This window comes from Artemia franciscana, chromosome 9 (genome assembly GCF_032884065.1).
Source record: "Artemia franciscana chromosome 9, ASM3288406v1, whole genome shotgun sequence".
Lineage (NCBI taxonomy): Eukaryota > Metazoa > Arthropoda > Branchiopoda > Anostraca > Artemiidae > Artemia > Artemia franciscana.
In genome coordinates, this window is record NC_088871.1 from 8,032,838 (window position 1) to 8,053,534 (window position 20,697).

Below are 20,697 nucleotides of genomic sequence, written 5' to 3' on the forward strand. Positions count from 1 at the left end.
TCATAAAGAAATAATTTAATAATTTAAGTCTATTAAAAAATAAAGACCTGACCCAAATTAAATACTATGCCCTTGGGTAGCTTACGGCTGACTAAGAAAATTTCGGCTGCTGAAGTGCCTAATTAAACATAAAATACAAAAGAAAATCATTTAGTCTTGATAAAATATAAAAGGGTTCATAATAATATCCGACTAAAAAACTTAGAAAACTAATTTAGCCTCAAGTACCTTTTAATAGTTCCTTCATTTGAAAAAAGTTGGTTATCATCCTTGAAAGAAAATGTTGAAGCTGCTCTAGTTTCTTTTTTCTTTCTTTTTTGAAGCGGTATGAAACTAAATTTCGAATAATTTAATACCATATGTAACAAGTTAAAGGATTGCTATTCATTTCTAGTTTATAAACGATTTGTTTTCGTGTTTCTCTTTGATTACCTTTATTTGATTTTATTTAATTTCTGCTAATTAGCCCTCCTCCCGATGTGGAGGAATGGAGAAAACACAAAGAGATGATTAAAATATAGGGTATTTAAATAGAACGTCTTTTGAAACAGTTTGTGGTTAGGAACTGTAAGTAAGGAGCAGTCCGGTTCAATAGTAACCGAAACTTTAAAAATATCGAAAGTAAAACAGTTCAAAATAGGGATGATACCTTTTTATTGACAGTGAAATATAAAATTATTTAACTGGATATTTCGAACACATATGCAGTGTTCATCATCAGCAGTTCGAAATATCCAGTTAAATAATTTTATATTTCACTGTCATTAAAAAGGTATCATCCCTATTTTGAACTGTTTTACTTTCGTCATGGAAAGGCAGTGTGGTCTTCGAAGTTATCTATTTAAAAATATAATTTTGATACCAATAGATACATCAAAAGAATCGAATTTCAATGCTTATTTCAAACATATGAGTTTCATCAAGTTTAATTTTACCCTTCAAAAGCTACGAGCCTGAGAATAATTACCTTATTTTTGAAAAAAAGGAGAAACACCGCTTAAAAGTCAAAGAATCTTAATGAAAATCACACCATCAGATTCAAAGCATCAGAGAATCCTACTATAGAGGTTTCTAGCTGCTACCTTCAAAAACGTGGAATTATGTATTTTTTGTCAGAAGAAAGATCATTGATGCGTGTTTATTTGTTTTTTGTTTATTTTCTTCCCCAGGGGTGATTGCATTGACCCAGTGGTCCTAAAATAGCATAAGAGGGCTCATTCTAACGAAAATTTAAAGTTCTAGTTCCTTTTTAAGTCACCGAAAAATTGGAGGTTAACAAGACCCCCTCCCACCCTCTTTTTTCCAAAATCACCCGATCAAAGTTTTGAGGTGGCCATTTTGTTTAGCATAGTTGAAAAATCAAATAAATATGTCTTTGAGGATGACTTAACTCCCCACAGTCCCCTGGGAAAGGACTGCAAGTTTTTAACTTTGCCCATTGTTTACATATAGTATTGCTTATTGGAAAGTATACAGACGTTTTCAGGGGGGATTTTCTCTGGTGGGGTGGAGGGGGTGTGGGAAGGAGAAATTTACGTGGGAGGATCTTTTCATGGAGAAATTTTTCATAGGGGAAGGAAATTTTCCACGAGGCAGCGCCGGATTTCCCAGCATTATTCAAAAAGCAATCAGAAATTAAATAAAAAAACTAGTTTTTTTTAACTGAAAGTAATGAGCAACATTAAAACTTAAAAAGAACTGAAATTATTAAGTATACGAGGGAGTTCGTCCCCACGTCAATACCTCGCTTTTACGCTAAAGTCTTTTTTAGTACTTTCGTAAGAGCTATTTATTCAAATTAAATCTTTTCTGATTCAGGGGTCATTCTTAAGGAATTAGAACAGAATTCGAACTTTAGCGTAAAGAGCGAGGTATTGACGAGGGGGCGAACTCCGTCATGTACTTAGTAATTCTTGTTCGTATTAAGCTCTAATGTTGCTCCTTACTTTCAGTTGAAAAAAATAGTTTTTTTTATTTAATTATCAGAAAAAGCACCAATTACCTACTGATGCTGAAAAATTTGGTAATAAGCAATCTGTTTGTGGCTTTTGACGGTGATAGCTGCTACCCCTATCTACCCCTTTGCTACTCTTTATCTACCCATATTCTGCCTATATCTAAGTTTTATATCCGTCATCTCAACCAGTTATGTGTTTATTATTATTATTTAACCATTGATAAAATAACCACTTCTGTTTCTTTATATATTAGCGTTTTGGTACGCTTTTGGTGGAAAAATTTTACTTTAGTCACTGTAAAATTCAACTAAACACCAATCCTCTTATGAGTTATTTTCTTTCTTCCTCGAGATGTTACTTGACCTTTTATAAGTCACTAATGCCAGCAATCAGCTTTAGTTAATCAGATTTATGATAAAAAGAGTTTCATTTTTACAAAAGATTATCTCGGAGAAAAGCCAGCATCCTTACTGTGGACAGTTTTTATTTGAACCTTTTTTCAAGTCTTTCTTCAAGTACCATTAAAGCTTATGGCAATACTAACTTTCTTCTAGACACTAAGAGGAAATGGGGTACATAAAGATATCTTTTTCAGGTCTTAAGTTTAGATTCGCCAAGAGGTGGAATAAGTATCCTAACAGAAAAGGGTCCTATTACTACCAGTTCTCTTCTAATTCAGAAGGCCCGTGTTTCTGACACTGGGAAGTATTCATGCAGTCCATCAAATGCAGATGTCTCTAGTGTTAATGTGCATGTGTTAAATGGTAAGTGCTTTTCACTTACAGTCCATTCTAAGCATATATATTCAAATATTATTAGTAGCCTTTCCAAGGAAAACAATTCTAATTCAAATAGTTTACTTTCCATTCAAAATTTTTCTCACAAGGGTTCAGAGTTTAGAAGTAATAGCCTTTTTACTTTTTAACTTTATTACTTAACCTTACTACTTATAACTTAACCTCATTAGCCTTATTGCTTAGTAATAGCCTTAATTCGTAGTATAATTTTCAGAGATTATTTCTTAGGTTTTTTTAATGAAGGTTTTGGATAAATATAATTTTTTGGAATATGTTTAATAAATCTACTTAATTAATTTAAGGTAAAATATTCCCTCAATTTAATTTTTTAGTTTTGTGGTCCTTTTTTCTCAACTGATATCAAAAATGTTTTTGGAAGAGCCTAATCGAGAAAACTATACTCGATTATTTCGTAACTTTTCATCATCAGTTAACCACTTTAATCTAGACCAAGCCCATCGAATGAAGAAATGAGACAAATGAACAGCCGAAATTTCGGCAATGAGGTTTTTACACTTAAAATTACACTTAACACTTAAGTTAAAATTTTTTCATTTAAATTACACTTAAAAGTAGATTAGACGTAATATAATAAAGGAATATAAAGGAATATAATAATAATATATAAAATAAATATATATATAATATATATAATATATAAAATAATATATAATAAAATAATATATAAATATATAAAATAATATAATAAAGGAATATAATAAGGGAAATAAAGGAAAAACTGTAGTTATAGCCGAATAATCATTGAAATATCTGACATTTAAATTCCAGCTACATCCTAAACAATCTTGAACATACTTTTAATTGACAGGTGCAACCCTTTGTCTCAAGTTTTGCTTAAAGTTTAGCTTCTAATTTGTAGAATTAACTTGCACCATGTTTAGAACTTCCACAGTAATCTGATTATCAGTATATCCGATATCTGATTATCCAACAGTAATCTGATTGAATAGACCATTTACTGCTAATTAAAAACACCGCTCAAAGAAAAGGGAATGGATTTATACCTCTTTAAGGATAGTTTGAGGGGAAAATTCTCAGATTAAAAATTACAATAAATAAGTTTTAATTAGTTAAATCCTAACGTATTCGTCTTAAAACAACTAGAAAATATTTTGCAAAGGGTAAAATATATACCGATTTATATCTATATATATAAAAATAAGTTGTTTGTCTGTCTCTCGACTGACGTCATTATAAGGATTGAGCTGTATATCGTCATGAAATTAGTTGTCGTCATGTTTGTTATGACGATGCTTAGTATATGACGTCAGTATGTCGTCATAAGTATTAAAGAAAATCGTTCAAAGACAAATTTTTAATTGTAAGAAGATCGTTGAAAGAGAAATTTTTAATTGTAAAATGACTGAAGAACCTACAATGGCAATAGCCGAGGAAGCTGCTCAAAGAGTCTATGCCAAAAGACTTGTGACTGATAGAGAAAGTAAGAAAAGAAAGCCTGCCGAGGAATAACAAGAACAGCAAGAAAACAGGCTTGCGGCTGATAGAGAAAGTAAGAAAAGAAAGCGTGCCGAGGAATCACAACAAAAGCGTGAAATTAGGCTTGCGTCTCAAAGAGAAATCACCAAAAGAAACCGTGCCGAGGAATCACAAGAGCAACCTGAAAATTATTGCCGGGGATTCAGGAACAGCCCAGTCGATTATTATAGCTTGAGTAGATGTGGTCAAATCGGGACTATGTCTAAAATTTGTCCCTATTACAAGGAATTGAAATTCAATGGTGAAACAATGGGAATGTGTTGCACCTCAGGAAAAGTTAAACTTCCTCTACTGGCTGCACCACCAGAGCCATTGAAGACTTTGCTTACTGGAACTACGTCATAATCTAAGCGTTTTTTTTTTTTATCACAGATCAGAAAATATAACTCATGTTTCCAAATGACGTCGTTTGGTGCCCAAATCGAAAATCCAGATCAATTTATATGCCTACTGTCAAAGTAAAAGGGCAAATTTATCATAGAGCAGGGTCCCTTCTACCATTCTCAGGCGAGAATCATAAATTTTTACAACTGTACTTCATCAATGATAGAAATTCTGAATTGAACGCACGTTACGAAATTTCTCCCGACGTTGAAAGGACAATCGTTTCCCAATTGCAACATCTTTTCCACGAAAATAATAATTTAGTGCGTCTGTTCAAAACAACCATCGATTTGATGCCTACTGATACGCATAAAATTGTTATTTCCGCTGACAAAACGCCTCCTGGCCAACATGTGCGTAGATACAGTGCTCCAACTATCTACGAAGTGGCAATCGTTATGGTCGGTGATCAGTTTTTACCTCGAGATATTATTCATAAGCGAAACGCTCAGTTGGTAAGAATTGCTGAAACACATCGATGCTACGATGCCCTACAATATCCTATCATTTTTTGGGATGGAGCCGACGGCTATCACTTTAATATTAAATTGATAAATCCAGCCACTAACAAAGAAATGAACAAGAAACGCAACGCAATGCATTATTATTCCTATAGACTAATGATTCGGCAGGATGAAGACAATTATATTTTAAAATGTCGTCAATTCTTTCACCAATACATCGTCGATATGTACGCAAATATTGAATCAGAACGTTTGCTATTTATCCGTCTGAATCAGACCTAGCACCGCTCTGAACAATACATTCATTTGCGAGATGCAGTTGTAAATGACGGTAATACCACAAACGTTGGAAGATTAACGATTTTACCTTCGTCATATGCTGGCAGTCCCCGTCATATGCATGAATATGCTCAAGATGCTATTGCGTATGTTCGTCTCTATGGTCGTCCAGATTTATTTATTACATTTACATGTAATCAATCTTGGGACGAGATACAGCAGCTTTTACTTCAAGGACAATCGGCGGTTCATAGACATGACATTACGGCCCGTTTCTTCCGGCAAAAGTTGAAATCACTGATAAACTACATAGTAAAACTTAAAGTGTTTGGGTCAGTGCGATGCTGGATGTACTCAGTGGAATGGCAAAAACGAAGATTGCCACACGCACATATACTAATCTGTCTACATTATAAAATTACTTCTAATGAAATTGATGATGTGATTTCCGCTGAAATACCTGATGAAAATGTCGATAAGGGCTTATATGGTATTGTGGTAAAAAATATGATACATGGACCTTGCGGTGTACTGAACGAAAAATCACCATGCATGGCCAAAGGAAGGTGCACAAAGCAATATCCTCGACTTTTAGTACCCAACACAATTACTGGCAATGATGGTTATCCACAATAGATCTACTGAAGATGGCGGTAAAACAGCAATAATAAAGAATTGTAGCGGTACCACCATCGAAGTAGATAACCAGTGGGTTGTTCCATATTCCCCTTTATTATCAAGAACATTTAATGCACACATAAACGTTGAATACTGTAACTCCGTAAAGGCAATCAAATACATATGTAAATACGTCAACAAAGGCAGTGACATGGCAGTTTTTGGCCTGCAGTCCGAAATCAGTGATATCGACGAAATCGTAAAATATCAGGCTGGAAGATACATAAGCAGTAATGAAGCTGTTTGGCGAATTCTTTCATTTCCGATACATGAACGTAGTCCAGCTGTTGTTCAATTAGCGGTACATTTACAGAATGGCCAACTTGTTTATATTTCGGAATTCAACGTGCAACAAAGAGCCCTGAATCCACCGGATACAACGTTAACTGCTTTCTTTTCGATCATTTTCAAAAAATATGATTCTTTTGCAAAAAACTGCTGTATACTGAAGTGCCTTCGTATTACACGTGGAATACTAAAAATAAAGTATTTGAACGTCGAAAACAGGGTAAGTAGGTCGACGGCCATCCTACCATCTTCAAAGATACCACGATAGGAAGACTCTACACCGTTCACCCCAATCAACATGAATGCTTCTTTCTACGCCTGCTTTTGGTGAATGTACCCGGTCCGACGTCCTTTGAGTATTTGAGAACTGTAAACGGTACTATACATGACACTTACCGTAGTGCATGCCAAGCTCTGAATTTATTGGAAAATGACCAACACTGGGATAACTGCATCAATGACGCGTGCGAAACGTCAACTCCAAGTCAAATTCGTGAATTGTTTGGAATCATACTAACAACTTGCTCTCCTTCAGCTCCTACAGTTATGGGAAAAATATAAATCGAAAATGTCCTAAGATATACTCCATCAAAAACGGTTAGAGACGTCAGATATGATTTTTGATTTTCTATCAGAAATTTATAACTACACTTTAGTTATTATTGAAGATTTGTGCGTATGTAGGGCAAACAAATCTCTTCAGGATTTGGGAATGCCTTCACCTAATCGTACCGCTGCTGTCTCGACATGTGTAGAATTGAATCGTGAACAAAGTTACAGCACGAGTGATCTATTGCCGTATGTACAAAATAACATTTCTAAGCTAACGTCGGAGCAAAAAGACATTTATGATACGATAATGCATTGTGTCGATAACAACGTTGGAGAAATTTTCTTTTCGGATGCGCCAGGAGGTACTGGTAAAAGGTTTGTGATAAAACTGAGTCTGGCATCAATTCGATCAAAAAGTGATATAGCGTTGGCGATTGCGTCGTCCGGAATAGCCGCAACGTTGCTGCCTGGTGGAAGAACTGCTCATTCCGCTTTGAAATTGCCTCTGAATTTGCATTCTACAGAAAATCCCACGTGTAATATTTCCAAATCATCTGGGATGGGTAAAGTATTGCAGCAATGCAAACTTATTATTTGGGACGAGTGCACAATGGCACACAAAAAATCGCTCGAGGTTCTGGATCAATCTTTGAAAGATTTGCGAGGGAATTCGAAACCCTTTGGCAGCACATTAATATTGCTTGCGGGAGATTTCAGGCAAACATTACCTATAATACCTAGATCAACCCCTGCAAATGAAATGAATGCTTGCCTGAAAAATTCTAATTTATGGGCACACGTAAAGACATTAAAATTAACTACAAATATGCGTGCCCGATTGCAAAACGATGACTCTGGTCAAACATTTTCAGATCAATTGCTGGCAAATGGAAACGGAAAGTTCCCATTAGACTCAATTTCAGGACGTATACAACTACCTGCTGAATTCTGTAATTTAGTGACGTCCAAAAATAAATTGATTGAAAAAGTATTTCCGAATATTCTAACCAATTACAAAAATAATAAATGGCTAAGTGAACAAGCGATTCTTGCACCCAAAAATATAGACGTCCATGAAATCAACAATATTGTTTTGACCAAGATTCGAGACCAGGCAGTCCTTTACAAGTCAGTCGACACAGTTGTGGAACCAAATGAAGCGGTTAATTATCCATCTGAATTTTTAAATTCTCTGGATCTCCCAGGGTTTCCACCACACGTGCTACAACTAAAAATAGGCGTTGGTGGGGGCGCGAAGCACCCCTACCAACTAGGTATTGGGGTGGCACGAAGCCTTGTCAGCCACAGCTAGTCATGTAGGTCCAATAATTGCTCGCTTTCAAAAAGGGTGTACATTGGAAACCGTGTGGCGGAGTGATGTGTTCAAATAAAATATTTTTGCTCTTCGCCCACGGGTTAATGAAATTGATAAGTTACGAATGTTTTAAAAGGGTTTTCACTTGATAAATGTTTCGAAAAATTTTCGAACGTAGGGATTTCTCACAAGTGAATCTTGGAAAAGTATGAAGTCCTGGGGGCAATCCTTATTCTAGACTTATTTGATTTGTAATCCATTCTACCATGTAAGATCTGCCTTACCTTACATCTTCTGAGCAATAATCACTCTCACGACGCTAATTTCACTGTGATAGAAAGACAAAAATTTCGTTACTGACAGCTGAATTGAAAGCTGAAATCCGCTTTCCAAATGGAATACATATATCCCATGTCTTTGGAATTTCTTTTCATTTTGCCCCAAGCCTTTTTCTTGATTAGTCAAAGCCTACTCACAGAATCTGAGCAAAAAGTTTTTAATGATGTGCCTTCACAAAGATATTTAATCGATAATAAAGAAGATAACTCATCCAAATGGCTGTGAAATCCAATTTGTCATTAAAATCCTGATGATGGAGCTATTGAGAAAGAAACAGATAGGAGAATAGAATTAAGTACTTTATTATCAAGCAAAGTCTCATAAAATAAAACTGTTTAACTTGTTGCCTTCAGCCAGCTACCCTACGTAAGCACATAAGTGAAATATAAAAACATTGCTTAAAGCGATGGCGTGTCAATCAAACTGACTTGTCAAATACAATGAATAAAATGAAAAAAATAGTCATAAGTAAAAACATAAGTACATTATAAAAAATGCACACGGATGAATCCAACTGGCCTGTCAGATAAAAATGAAACAACAAAAGTAACATATTAAAAATATAAATGACACATTAAATTCATATATCATAATTTTCATTTATTTAGTATTTGAACAAACGCTGGCACAAAGCTTTTTCTGTAGCGCTCAGTTCTTGCATTAATAGGATTTAAAACTAGCAATTTTTGTGCTTTTGATCGGGGTAACCGGGGCTTTGGACGGCAATAAGGAGATGGGAGCATACATTGAAAGCGTGGGTTACAACGCAGATTATTTCTGAAATTGGTACAAAGAGTAACACGTGGGGCTGCCAAGGTAGGGAGGCGGAATTCCTTGAGAAGGAGAATGTAAGGCACTTTGCCCTAACCGTAAGTAATAATGACCGTAAACAGATGATTCTCTATGTCAATTAAGATAAGTTATAGCAAAAGTGTTTTATCTACTAAATTTCACATTATTTTTCTCGAAAGGAATTTCAGTTTTTAAATTTTAGGAAACTCAATTTTTCTGTTTTGAAAGTGGGGCACGTTACGCGCAAGTTACTGATGCTGGACAACTTTCGGTTTTTTTTTAATCCGTCAAAAAATATGTGCTCTAGAACACGTTGTTCCAATTTAATAATGCATTTTGGAACCCCTAAGGTACCTACTTGAAATATTGGTTAGATGTTGAAAGAATTTATGAATTTTGGCATTTTCTTATACATCAGAGTATGGAAAATACCCTAAGGTGTGTTTTAGAACCAAAATTCATCAAATCCTCTTTTAAATAGACTATTTAGTGCTTGGTAGAAAAATGCTAGTAGAGCTTGAAAGCGAGAAGGAGGCTTCAGGGAGCTTAATGCTTTGGTGCGTTGTTGTTTGTAGTAGCTGAAAAAAATGGTAGCAATAGTGGTATTAGCAGAAGATGTGTTAGTAGCAGCAGCAGTAATAGTGGTAGTTGCAGTAAAAGATAGCAAGACAACTTTACAAATTATTCTTTTGATTTATAAAATGACGGGTAAAAGCATCAAAGTCTGTGGACGCTAAAATCTCAAGAAATGCAAAGAAAAAAGGTTTGACTAGTTTGATTTTTGAAACATTTGGCTACCCATATCGTGCCAATACGCTGTTTCAGGTATAATGGCATATGTGGCATAATTTGCAATTATGTCATTATATCAATTGTAAGCCGTCTACTTTTTTTGTTAAAGCTTTTATATTGCAGCATTTCTGTTTTACTTTAACGAGATATCGAGTATATGGATAAGAAGGATGGAGTATATAGACAGGAAATAGACATGACGAATAAGGAAGCTGCTAAGCACTGGCTGATTAAGGGGGGTCTTTGCCTTTCTCCCCAAATCTCTCTTATGCCCTCTGTTTTTTATTTTTTTCACTTTTGTTAGGATAAATTTTCCAGTTTGGGCGATTATTGGAACCTTTGACACATTGGCTCTCCCCCCAAGATTTTGCTCATTGCCGTCTTTGTCACATTGCGCTTTATGACTTTGTCACAGAGTCTTCCATATCTGTAACCAACAAAAGAAGTGTTAAAGCAGATTCATCGTTTACAAGGAAATGTCATTTTCTAAAATTCAGTGATTGTTTGTAAATAATATAATATATGGTTTTTAGAAATTGCAAAATATCTAAGAAATCGAACTTATTTTTCATATTCATGTTTTTACGCTCCAAAACAGTTATGTATCTGTTATTGTTAAGGTGACTCATGTATTTGGATTCATGACGTGGAAATTCCAGCATACTCAGGTAGACATGTAATCTAATAGTAAATAATATCAAACAGTTCATGGTAACGAAATTGTAGTAAGGAGCGACCCGGCTCAATAGTAAACGAAACTCTAAAAAACGGAATTGAAGCTAAAATATACATCAAAAGAATCGGAATTTCATGTTGATTTTAAATATATAAGTTTAATCAACTTTAGTCTTACCCATGAAAAGTTACGAGCCTACTACTACTATTAAAAAACAATGAAAAAATAAACATGAAAATGTTTTTTCAATTAAGGAGAAAGTAAGGAGTAGCATTGAAGCTTAAAACGAACAGAGATTATTACGCATATGAGGGGCTCTAAATATACTTTAGCATAAATAGTGAGGTATTTAGGAGGAGATAAATACTTCGCTTTTTATGCTAAAGTATTTTTAGTAATTTCAACTATTTACTCTACGGCCTTTCTGATTCAGGGGTCATTCTTAAAGAATTGAGACAAAACTTACGATTTAGTGTAAAGAGCGAGTCATTAACGAGGGTACAAACCCCTAATATACATAATAAAAATATAAGGATATAAAAGTTTGTTACGTAAGTTAATTCTTAAGTTACGTATATTTTTTACTAATAGAAACGTTAGTTAAAAATTAAAAGTTATAGTTGCCTTTTTATGTAACCGAAAAATTGGAGGGCAACTAGGCCTCCTTCCCCACCCTTTATTTCTCAAAATCGTCTGATCAAAACTAAGAGAAAGCCATTTAGCCAAAAAAGGAATTAATATGCAAATTTCATTCTAATAATCTGTTAATCTGATTCAATGCAAAAAATTCAATAAGATTGGACACGTCCTATGGTGGAGAGCCCAAAATCAAACATGCATTAATTCAAAAACGTTCAGAAATTAAAGGAAGAAAAAACTAGTTTTTTTAACTGTAAGTAAGGAGCGACATTAAAACTTAAAACGAACAGAAATTACTCCGTATATGAAATGGGTTGTCCCCTCTTTAACGCCTCGCTCTTTACGCTAAAGCTTTTAATTGTTTTAAAAAGTAGAATTGTGGCAAAGAGTCAAACTTTAGCGTAAAGAGCGAGGCGTTGAAGAGGGGACAACCCATTTCATATACGGAGTAATTTCTGTTCGTTTTAAGTTTTAATGTCGCTCCTTACTTACAGTTAAAAAAACTAGTTTTTTCTTCCTTTAATCATCTTAAAGATAAAATTGAATTTACAACCAGTGGCACTAATTCACGTAAATGTTGATGAAGGGTAATTTGTTTTTATTTATATTTTTCTACGAAAGCACCCAAAATAAAAATTTTTCAATGGAAAAAAGAGAATGTACAATTTCAAATTTTAAGAGAGAGAGGTAGAGAACAAGGAGATTTGGATGATGATTACCCATTTTTTATTCAATCACTAAACTGCAGTCGACCTTATGAAAGTTTAATCTTTAATATTACTTTTAAACTTAAAAACAAAACAAAAAAACAAGCACAGATCTGTTGACAAATGCGAGTAGCCAGAGTTGTGACTAACCCAAAAATCGCTCGAGTTCCTTGAGTTCTTCTATGAATTCCTGATTCAGGATAAAACCACAAAAATATAAAAACTGAAGAAATTTAATTATTTCAGCAAATGGATTTTAGAAGATGTCAGTTTTGGTAATAGCACCTCCTAAGCCTTAGACAACATATACAAATTTCCAGCAGTGTCCTAGGTCCCCTTTATGATTTGAAAGTCGTAATGTATTTACAATTAAAAAAAAACATTAAACAATTTGGACATGTTTTATGATTTGGATTATGGGTGGATATGATGAATTGGAATATACATCTGAATAATGGAAAAATATTTTCCATCCATTTCAATCCATCCCCCCATCCCGTCGATCCCATAGAGCTCTTCCACCATTGCTCCTCGAAATGGGCTACTGTATATACGTCTTGGCTTCTTTGTTCATATATTTGGCTAAGACGATCACACGTAAAATGGTTCTTTTTTCGAGAAGTATATAAAATAACATTTTAGCTCAAGCGTTTGGATAATTTTTTTCTTTTTTGAGTGAAGACTCTTTTAGCTAAAGTGTCTCCCAACCAAGTTGTGTCCAAAGTAACCTGCATTGTAAACATTGCTGCAATTACTGAAGATGTAAAACATACATTAAAGTGAATCAGCTCAAAGCATGGAAACATGTCACTTTCCTAGGTAGTATTCTTAGTAAGAACAGTGGGTGCAGTGATATTGTTGAAAGTAAAACAGCCACTGACGATATGTCCGTAAGCCAAAATTAGTAATATTGGGATATTTCCATCCTAATCTATTAAGAACCTTACTCTTCACACCCTCCCAAGAAGTTCTCATCTCCTTTAAACCTTTCTTTATGATAACTTCGCCTCCCAGACGTGACACACAAGTGCTTCCCGTGTAGAAACAGTCATTTTCCTTGTTGTTTGCGGTGGGGGACGTAATTCTTTTTTAGGGGGAATGGAACTTTTTGAGGGTTTCAGGCTCTTTCCAAAATTCCTAAAAATTTGTTTTCACAATACAATTTCAAACAGCTCGTAGTAATGAACTGTAGCAAGAAGCCACGATCAGTAGCCGAAACACTAAAAAATAGAATTTTGATACCAATAGTTTACATTAAAAGAATCGCAATTTTATGCTTATTTCAAATATATAAATTTCATCAAGTTTAGTCCTACCTATTAAAAGTTACGAGCCTCAGAAAATTTGCTTCATTTTTGAAAATAGGGAGGAAACACCCCCTAAGAGCCTTAGAATCTTACCAAAATCACACCATCAGATTTAGCACATCAGTGAGCCCTAAAGTAGAAGTTTCAAGCTCCTATATACAAAAATGTGAAATTTTGTATTTTTTGCCAGAAGACAGATCACGGACTCGTGTTTATTTGTTTTTTTCCCCAGGGCTGATCGTATAGATCCAGTGGTCCTAGAATGTTACGAGAGGGCTCATTCTAACTGAAACTAAAAGTTCTAGTGCCCTTTTTAAGTGACCGAAAAATTGGAGAGCACCTAGGCCCCCTCCAACGCTCATATTTTTCTCAGAGTCACCAGATCAAAATTTTGAAATAGCCATTTTGTTCAACATAGTCAAAAAACCTAATAATTATGTCTTTTGGCATGACTTAATCCCCCACTGACCCACGGGGATGGGCTGCAAGTTACAAACTTTGACCATTGTTTACATATGGTAATGGTTATTGGGAAGTTTTTAGACGTTTTTAGGGGGACTTTTTCGCGTTGAAGGGGGGGGGGAGAGTTTTACCTGGGGGGATCTTTCCATGGAGGAATTGATCATTAGAACAATTTCCATGAAGGCATTTATCATGAAACAATGAGAAAAAAAAGTTTTTTCAGCTGGAGGTAAGGAGCAGCATTAAAACCTAAAACGCACAGAAATTATTATTTGTATAGAAGGGTTCGTCTCCTCCATAATACCTCGCTCTTTGCGCTAAAGTATTTTTAGTTATTTAAATTATTTATTCTACGGCTATTGCGATTCAGGGGTCATTCTTAAGAATTGGGACAAAATTCAAGCTTTAGTGTAAAGAGCAAGGTATTGACGAGGGGACAAAACCCCTCAGATGTCTCATTGTTTGTAGGGTGCGCTAGTAACTCTAACGTTTAGAATTATCGTTCAAAAGTCAGAGATGCAAGAACAGGAGACATAGGCGCTACTACCGGGCTGATAGGGGATGTACTAGAGTCTAAAATATGAATAGGATTTTACCTGAGTCTGAGACATATGAGCGCGTGTGTGTCTATGAGTCTTTTTGTCTTTCTGCCTGTTTTTTTTTCTGTCTGTGTGTGTACTTTTGTCTGTCTGTGTGCCCTTACGTATGTGTCTGTCTGTGTGTGTCTCCATCTGTCTTTTTGTCTCTCCGTCTTTATCTCTTTGCGTTTTTTTCTTTGTGTGTGTCCGTGTGTCCTTTTGTCCGTCTGTATTCGTCTCGCTATGTGTGTGTCTGTATGTCTGTCTCTCTGTGTGTCTTTGTGTCTCTTTGTCTGTATGTCTTTACGTGTGTGTCTGTGTAAGTGTGTATTTTTGTCTGTCTGTCTGTGTGTCTGTTTGTGTCTGCCTATGTGTGTAACTTCGTGTTTGTCTTTGTGGGGTGTTTCCAAGTTCCTGTGTTTCTGTTTCTGTGATTGTGTTGCTGTGTGTCTGTATGCCTGTTTGACTGGTTGCTTTTAGGTCTGTGTACCTATGTTCAGGTGTGTTTGTCTATGTATCTCTGTAACTCTTTGTTTGTTTGTGTACCAGTATTTCTGTTTGTGTGGCTCTATGCATGTGTATCTTTATGCCTGTGTTTCTTTACCTGTTTGTTCATGTCCCTGTGTGTGACTACGTTCCTGTGTGTCTGTTTGTGTGTGTGTGTGTGCCTGCTCGTGTGTCTGTGTGCCTGCTTGTCTGTTTTTGTGTCTGTTCGCCTGTATGTCTGTTTGTTTGTCTGTGTGTATTTGTGTATGTTGCTTGTGTATCTGTGTGCTTCTTGGTCTGTTTGGGTGTCTGTGTTCATGTGTATGTGTTTACCTGTGTTCCTGCGTGCCTGTGTTTCTGGTTGCGTGTCTGTATGCATGTGTGTCTGTTTATGTGCGTGTATGTCTGTCACTTTTCATTCGATCCACCCGGAAATTCAGATGTTTCAATCGATTTTCAGAAATTTGGATATATTTTTTCTAAAAATAAGTTTTACTGGTAATATTAACTGAAATTGTAGTTACCGTTACCGAATCAACTTTAAATGATACGCTTTTCCCATATACCTTTTAATGTTTGTTTAGAGTTATATTCAGGGGGAGGAGGGTAGGGCGTTTGAAACCATCCCTGAAATGTTTGTCTGACTCGTAAAAACGTAACAAAACCCATTTAAATAAGTTTTCGATGTGTTTTAAAAGCATTTTTGTTCAACCCACCTCCTCCCTCTGACAAAAATCTTGGACACGGCCCTGTATCTAGATATTGAAATTTGCAAATAATTGCTTCCACTTTAATTCTGAAGAGCCCTCGCCAGTGTTTCGAAGTGCCAACTATAGTTTTATAGGAAAGAATATATTTCTTAGAGAAACATAGAATATTTAAATCTGGAATGGGCTATAAAGGCAGTTTTAACTGAAGTCTTACCTTTCCCTTAGAAAAAACCGGTTTATTACCCATATGCCCAAGTAAAACATTGGGTATGAACATGCACCGTCCTTCTAGAGTTAGTCACTAGACCAACATTTAACTCAACTTTTTCCTTGTTCTTGCTTGAACAGAACAAAATTATTTTTCGAGGTTTCCTTCACCTTGGCTATCGTTTAGTGAAGAGCTTGTTCTCTGCACCCTGTCTCCAAGCAAAGTTTTGTCTACATCTATGTCTGATCCACCCAATCTCATATTATTGGCCTTTCAGAATTACACTTTTCGCCAAAGTGTAATTCAATATTCTCTATTTTCCTCCATCCGTTACAAAAAACAACACCATTATTGTTCGTTATTTTCTTTAGCAAAGGCAAATTTAGTGGCTATTAGATTTGGCAAGCGAGAAGAAAAACAATTTCAAGTAAGAATCACTAAAAAACAACTTCGACACTTATTAAATTTACAATTCGAATAATCAAGAGCATAAATATCAATAGCTTTACTTTCATTCATCGGTTTTACATTCGCTGAAAGGTATTATTGGAGAAAACTAAGAATTGTTGCTGAAAAGTTGTTTCAATGGGGATAGGAAAAGGCCGAGTTTCCAATATACAGCATTTTTCCCAATATTAAAACATCTAAGTATAGAGTGCGTTCGGACCCTGAACTACAGCGTTGACTATAGTTCACTTGACTGCATTCAGACCTGATAAGGTCTGAACGTCGGAATTGAACTTCTTTGTCAGTAAGGCAATTGTCAGGCAAAATTTTTAGAAGAACTTAAATGGAGTCTTTTTCTATTGACATACGATTACCTTTTAAGATTATCTAGATTAACAAAACTTTTAAAATCCTTCAGCAAAATTCCCAGCATCCTAAAGTGACTACTTACTAACCCTATACATTGACAGGAGTTACGAAAAACCAACTAGATCTCGAGGGAAACACAATCAGAGTAGTTGTGACTACAAAAGGTAAAAACGCTCAAAGTTGACTTTAATTCAACTGTGGTCAACTAAAGTTCAAGGTTCGAACAAGCTAAAACAGGCTTTAGTTAAATTAATATATAGATTTTTACTAATGTATTATAATTGTCAATTTTCTAAAAACAGGTATGCAATATGGTGAAAGAAAATATATACTTCAAGTATTAGTTGAACACTTTGTGGTAACAAACTGTAGTAAGGAGCTACCCGGCTAAATAGTAACCGAAACTCTAAAAAATGGAATTTTGATGCCAATAGTTAGATCAAAAGAATCGCATTTTAATGTCGATTTTAAATATATAAGTTTCATCAAGATCAGTTATACAAATCAAAAGTTACGAGCCTGAGAAAATTTTCCTCATTTTAGAAAATAGGGGGAAACACCCTCTAAAAGTCATACAATCACACCATCAGATTCAGCGTAGCAGAGAACCTTATTGTAGAAGTTTCAAGCTCATATCTACAAAATTTTTTGTTGCCAGAAGACAGATCACGGATGTCTATTTATTTGTTTTTTGTTTGTTTTTTGTTGTTTTTTCCCCAGGGGTGATGGTATCGACTGAGTGGTCATAGAATGTCGCGAGAGGGTTCGTTCTAACGGAAATTAAAAGTTCTAGTGCCCTTTTTAATTGACCAAACAAATTGTAGGGCACCTAAGCCCCCTCCCACGCTCAATTTTTGGTCGAAAAATCTAATGACTATTTCTTTAGGGACGACTTACTCCCCCGCAGTCCCCGTGGGAGGGGCTGCAAGTTACAAACTTTGACCAGTGTTTACATATAGTAATGGTTACTTGGAAGTGTACAGACGTATTCAGGTGGATATTTTGGTTTAGGGGGAGATTTAAGGGGGGGGGGGGTTGTTACGTGGGAGGATATTTCCATGGAGAAACTTCTTATGGGGGAAGAGAATTTCAGTGAAGGGGGTGCAGGATTTTCTAGCATTATTTGAAAAACAATGAAAAAATAAACATGAAAAGTTTTTTCTACTGAAAGTAAGGAGCAGCATTAAAACTTAAAACGAACAAAAATTATTATGCATATGAGGGGTTTACCTCCTCGTTATACCTCACTCTTTACGGTAAAGTATTTTTAGTAATTTCTAAGTTTTAGTGTAAAGAGCGAGGTATCGACGAGGGTTGAACCCCCTCATATACGCAATAAAAACATACGAATATAGAAGTTCGTTACGCAAGTTAATTCGTAAGTTACGTAAAATTTTTACCAACGAAAACGTTTGTAAAAAATTAAAAGTTCTAGCTGCTTTTTTAAGTAATCAAAAACTTGGAGGGCAACTAGGCCTCCTCCCTTGCTCCATTTTTCTCAAAATTTTCTGATTAATTGCAATTAATTAATATGCAAATTTCGTTTTAATTATTTATGTGCGGAGAGCCAAGATCAAAACACGCATTAATTCAAAAACGTCCAGAAATTAAATAATAAAACAAGTTTTTTAAATGAAAGTAAGGAGCAACATTAAAACTTAAAACGAACAGAAATTACTCCGTATATGAAAGGGGCTTTTCCTCCTCAACGCCCCGCTCTTTACGCTAAAGTTTCTTACTCTTTTAAAAATAGAGTTAAGAGAAAGAGTCAAACTTCAGCGTAAAGAGCGAGGCGTTGAAGAGGAAATGCCCCTTTCATATACGGAGTAATTTCTGTTCGTTTTAAGTTTTAATATTGCTCCTTACTTTCATTTAAAAAAACTTGTTTTTTTATTTAATCACATATGCTAAACTACCTATAATATTAATAATAGTATATATGCTTGTTCTACTGTAAGTTCGTCATCCCACTGAGGTGTCCAAGGCCAAAACACGGGAAAACAAACCAACTCCATACACATTTTATTGCTGTAAGTATAGAGAAAAACATTCATAAATAATAAAAAAATAGATAAAATAATAGATAAAAAAAAATAATAATTTAAACAATACAATTAACAATAAAATAATATTAAAAGAACAACAATTTTCACACCGCCACCAATATGTGTCAATTTCATGTAAATATTCTATTATATATCGAGACTTTATTCACTGCTTGCACCAGTTTAATTTCTGGAAACATACCCCAGTTATTTACTTTTAGAGTGCTTTCTAGAAATCAAACTCAAAATGACCAGACTGTGAACAAAACTTATACTACTAGGGATGAACTTAGACCTTATAAGAGTACCAATAATAACGAACAACGAATTAAAGCTTTAAATATCCAGCCGTAAACAAAAGTTGGGCTGCCGTTGGCTTAACCCCCCCCCCCCCCCCCGTGTAAAAATTTAATTATTATTTACGTTTGCGCTGAAAACAAGATGTATTTTGAACAGTGCTTTCTTTTAAGAATAAATTAAATAAAAAAAAAACAAGTTTTTTCAACTGAAAGTAAGGAGTGACATCAAAACTTAAAACGACCAGAAATTACTTCGTCTATGAAAGAGGCTGCTTCCTCATCAACGCCCCGCTCTTTACGCTAAAGTTTGACTCTTTCTCTCAATTCTTCTTTTTAAAACAGTAAAAAACTTTAGCGTAAAGAGCGGGGCGTTGATGAGGAAGCAGCCTCTTTCATAGACGAAGTAATTTCTGGTCGTTTTAAGTTTTAATGTCGCTCCTTACTTTCAGTTAAAAAAACTTGTTTTTTTTTATTTAATTTCTGAACGTTTTTGAATCAATGCATGTTTTGATTTTGGCTCTCCGTAGAGGAATAATTAAAACGAAATTTGTATTTTTTTTTTTTTTTGGCTAAATGGCTTTCTCATAATTTTGATCGAATGATTTTGAGAATAAAAGAGCGGGAGAGGAAGCCTAGTTGCCCTCCGATTTTTTGGTTAATTAAAAAAGCAACTAGAACTTTTAATTTTTTACGAATATTTTTATTAGTAAAAGATTTACGTAACTTATAAATTAGCTTACGTAAAGAACTTTTGTATTCTCATATTTTTATTACACATATGAGGGGGTTCGCACCCTTGTCAGATCCTCGTTCTTTACACTAAAGCTTAAATTTTGTCCCAATTCATCAAGAATGACCCCAGAATCACAAAAGCCGTAGAATAAATAGTTGAAATTAGTAAAAATACTTTAGCGTAAAGAGCGAGGTATTAGAAGGAGGTGAGCCCCTCGAATGGGTAATAATTTCTGTTTGTTTTAAGTTTTAATGTTGCTCCTTACTTCCAGCTGAAAGAACTTTTTCATATTTATTTTTTCATTGTTTTTTTTTAAACAATGCTAGTAAATCCTGCGCTCCCTTCATGGAGATTTTCTTCCCCCATGACAAATTATGGATGGAAAGTTCCCCCAGAATATCCCCCTCTTCTCAACCCCCCCCCCCAACCAAAAAAATCCTCCTGAAAACGCCTGTACACTTCCCAATAACCATTACTATATGTAAGCACTGGTCAAAGTTTGTAACTTGTTGCCCCTCCCACGGGGACTCTGGGGGAGTAAGTCGTCCCCAAAGACATAGTTATAAGGTTTTTTGACTACGCTGAATAAAATGGCTATCTCAGAATTTTGATCCGTTGACTTTGGTAAAATAATTAGCGTGGGAGGGGGCCTAGGTGCCCTCCAATTTTTTTGTCACTTAAAAAGGGCACTAGAACTTTTCATTTCCGTTAGAATGAGCCCTCTTGCAACATTCTAGGAGAACTGGGTCGATACGATCACCCCTGGGAAAAAAAACAACAACAAAAAAACAAATAAACACGCATCCGTGATCTGCCTTCTGGCAAAAAATACAAAATTCCACATTTTTGTAGATAGGAGCTTGAAACTTCTACAA

General features: G+C 35.1%; 1 protein-coding gene across 5 annotated transcripts in view; it reads left to right on the forward strand.

Moving 5' to 3' along the window:
- LOC136030952 (zwei Ig domain protein zig-8-like) overlaps positions 1-20,697 on the forward strand; it is a 278,116-nt gene that overhangs the window by 241,594 nt on the left and 15,825 nt on the right. For all 5 annotated transcript variants that reach the window (XM_065710089.1, XM_065710093.1, XM_065710090.1 and 2 more), the window contains one exon: positions 2,554-2,722. In XM_065710089.1, coding sequence (XP_065566161.1) covers positions 2,554-2,722 — 169 coding nt within the window. The remainder of the gene's footprint in view (positions 1-2,553; positions 2,723-20,697) is intronic.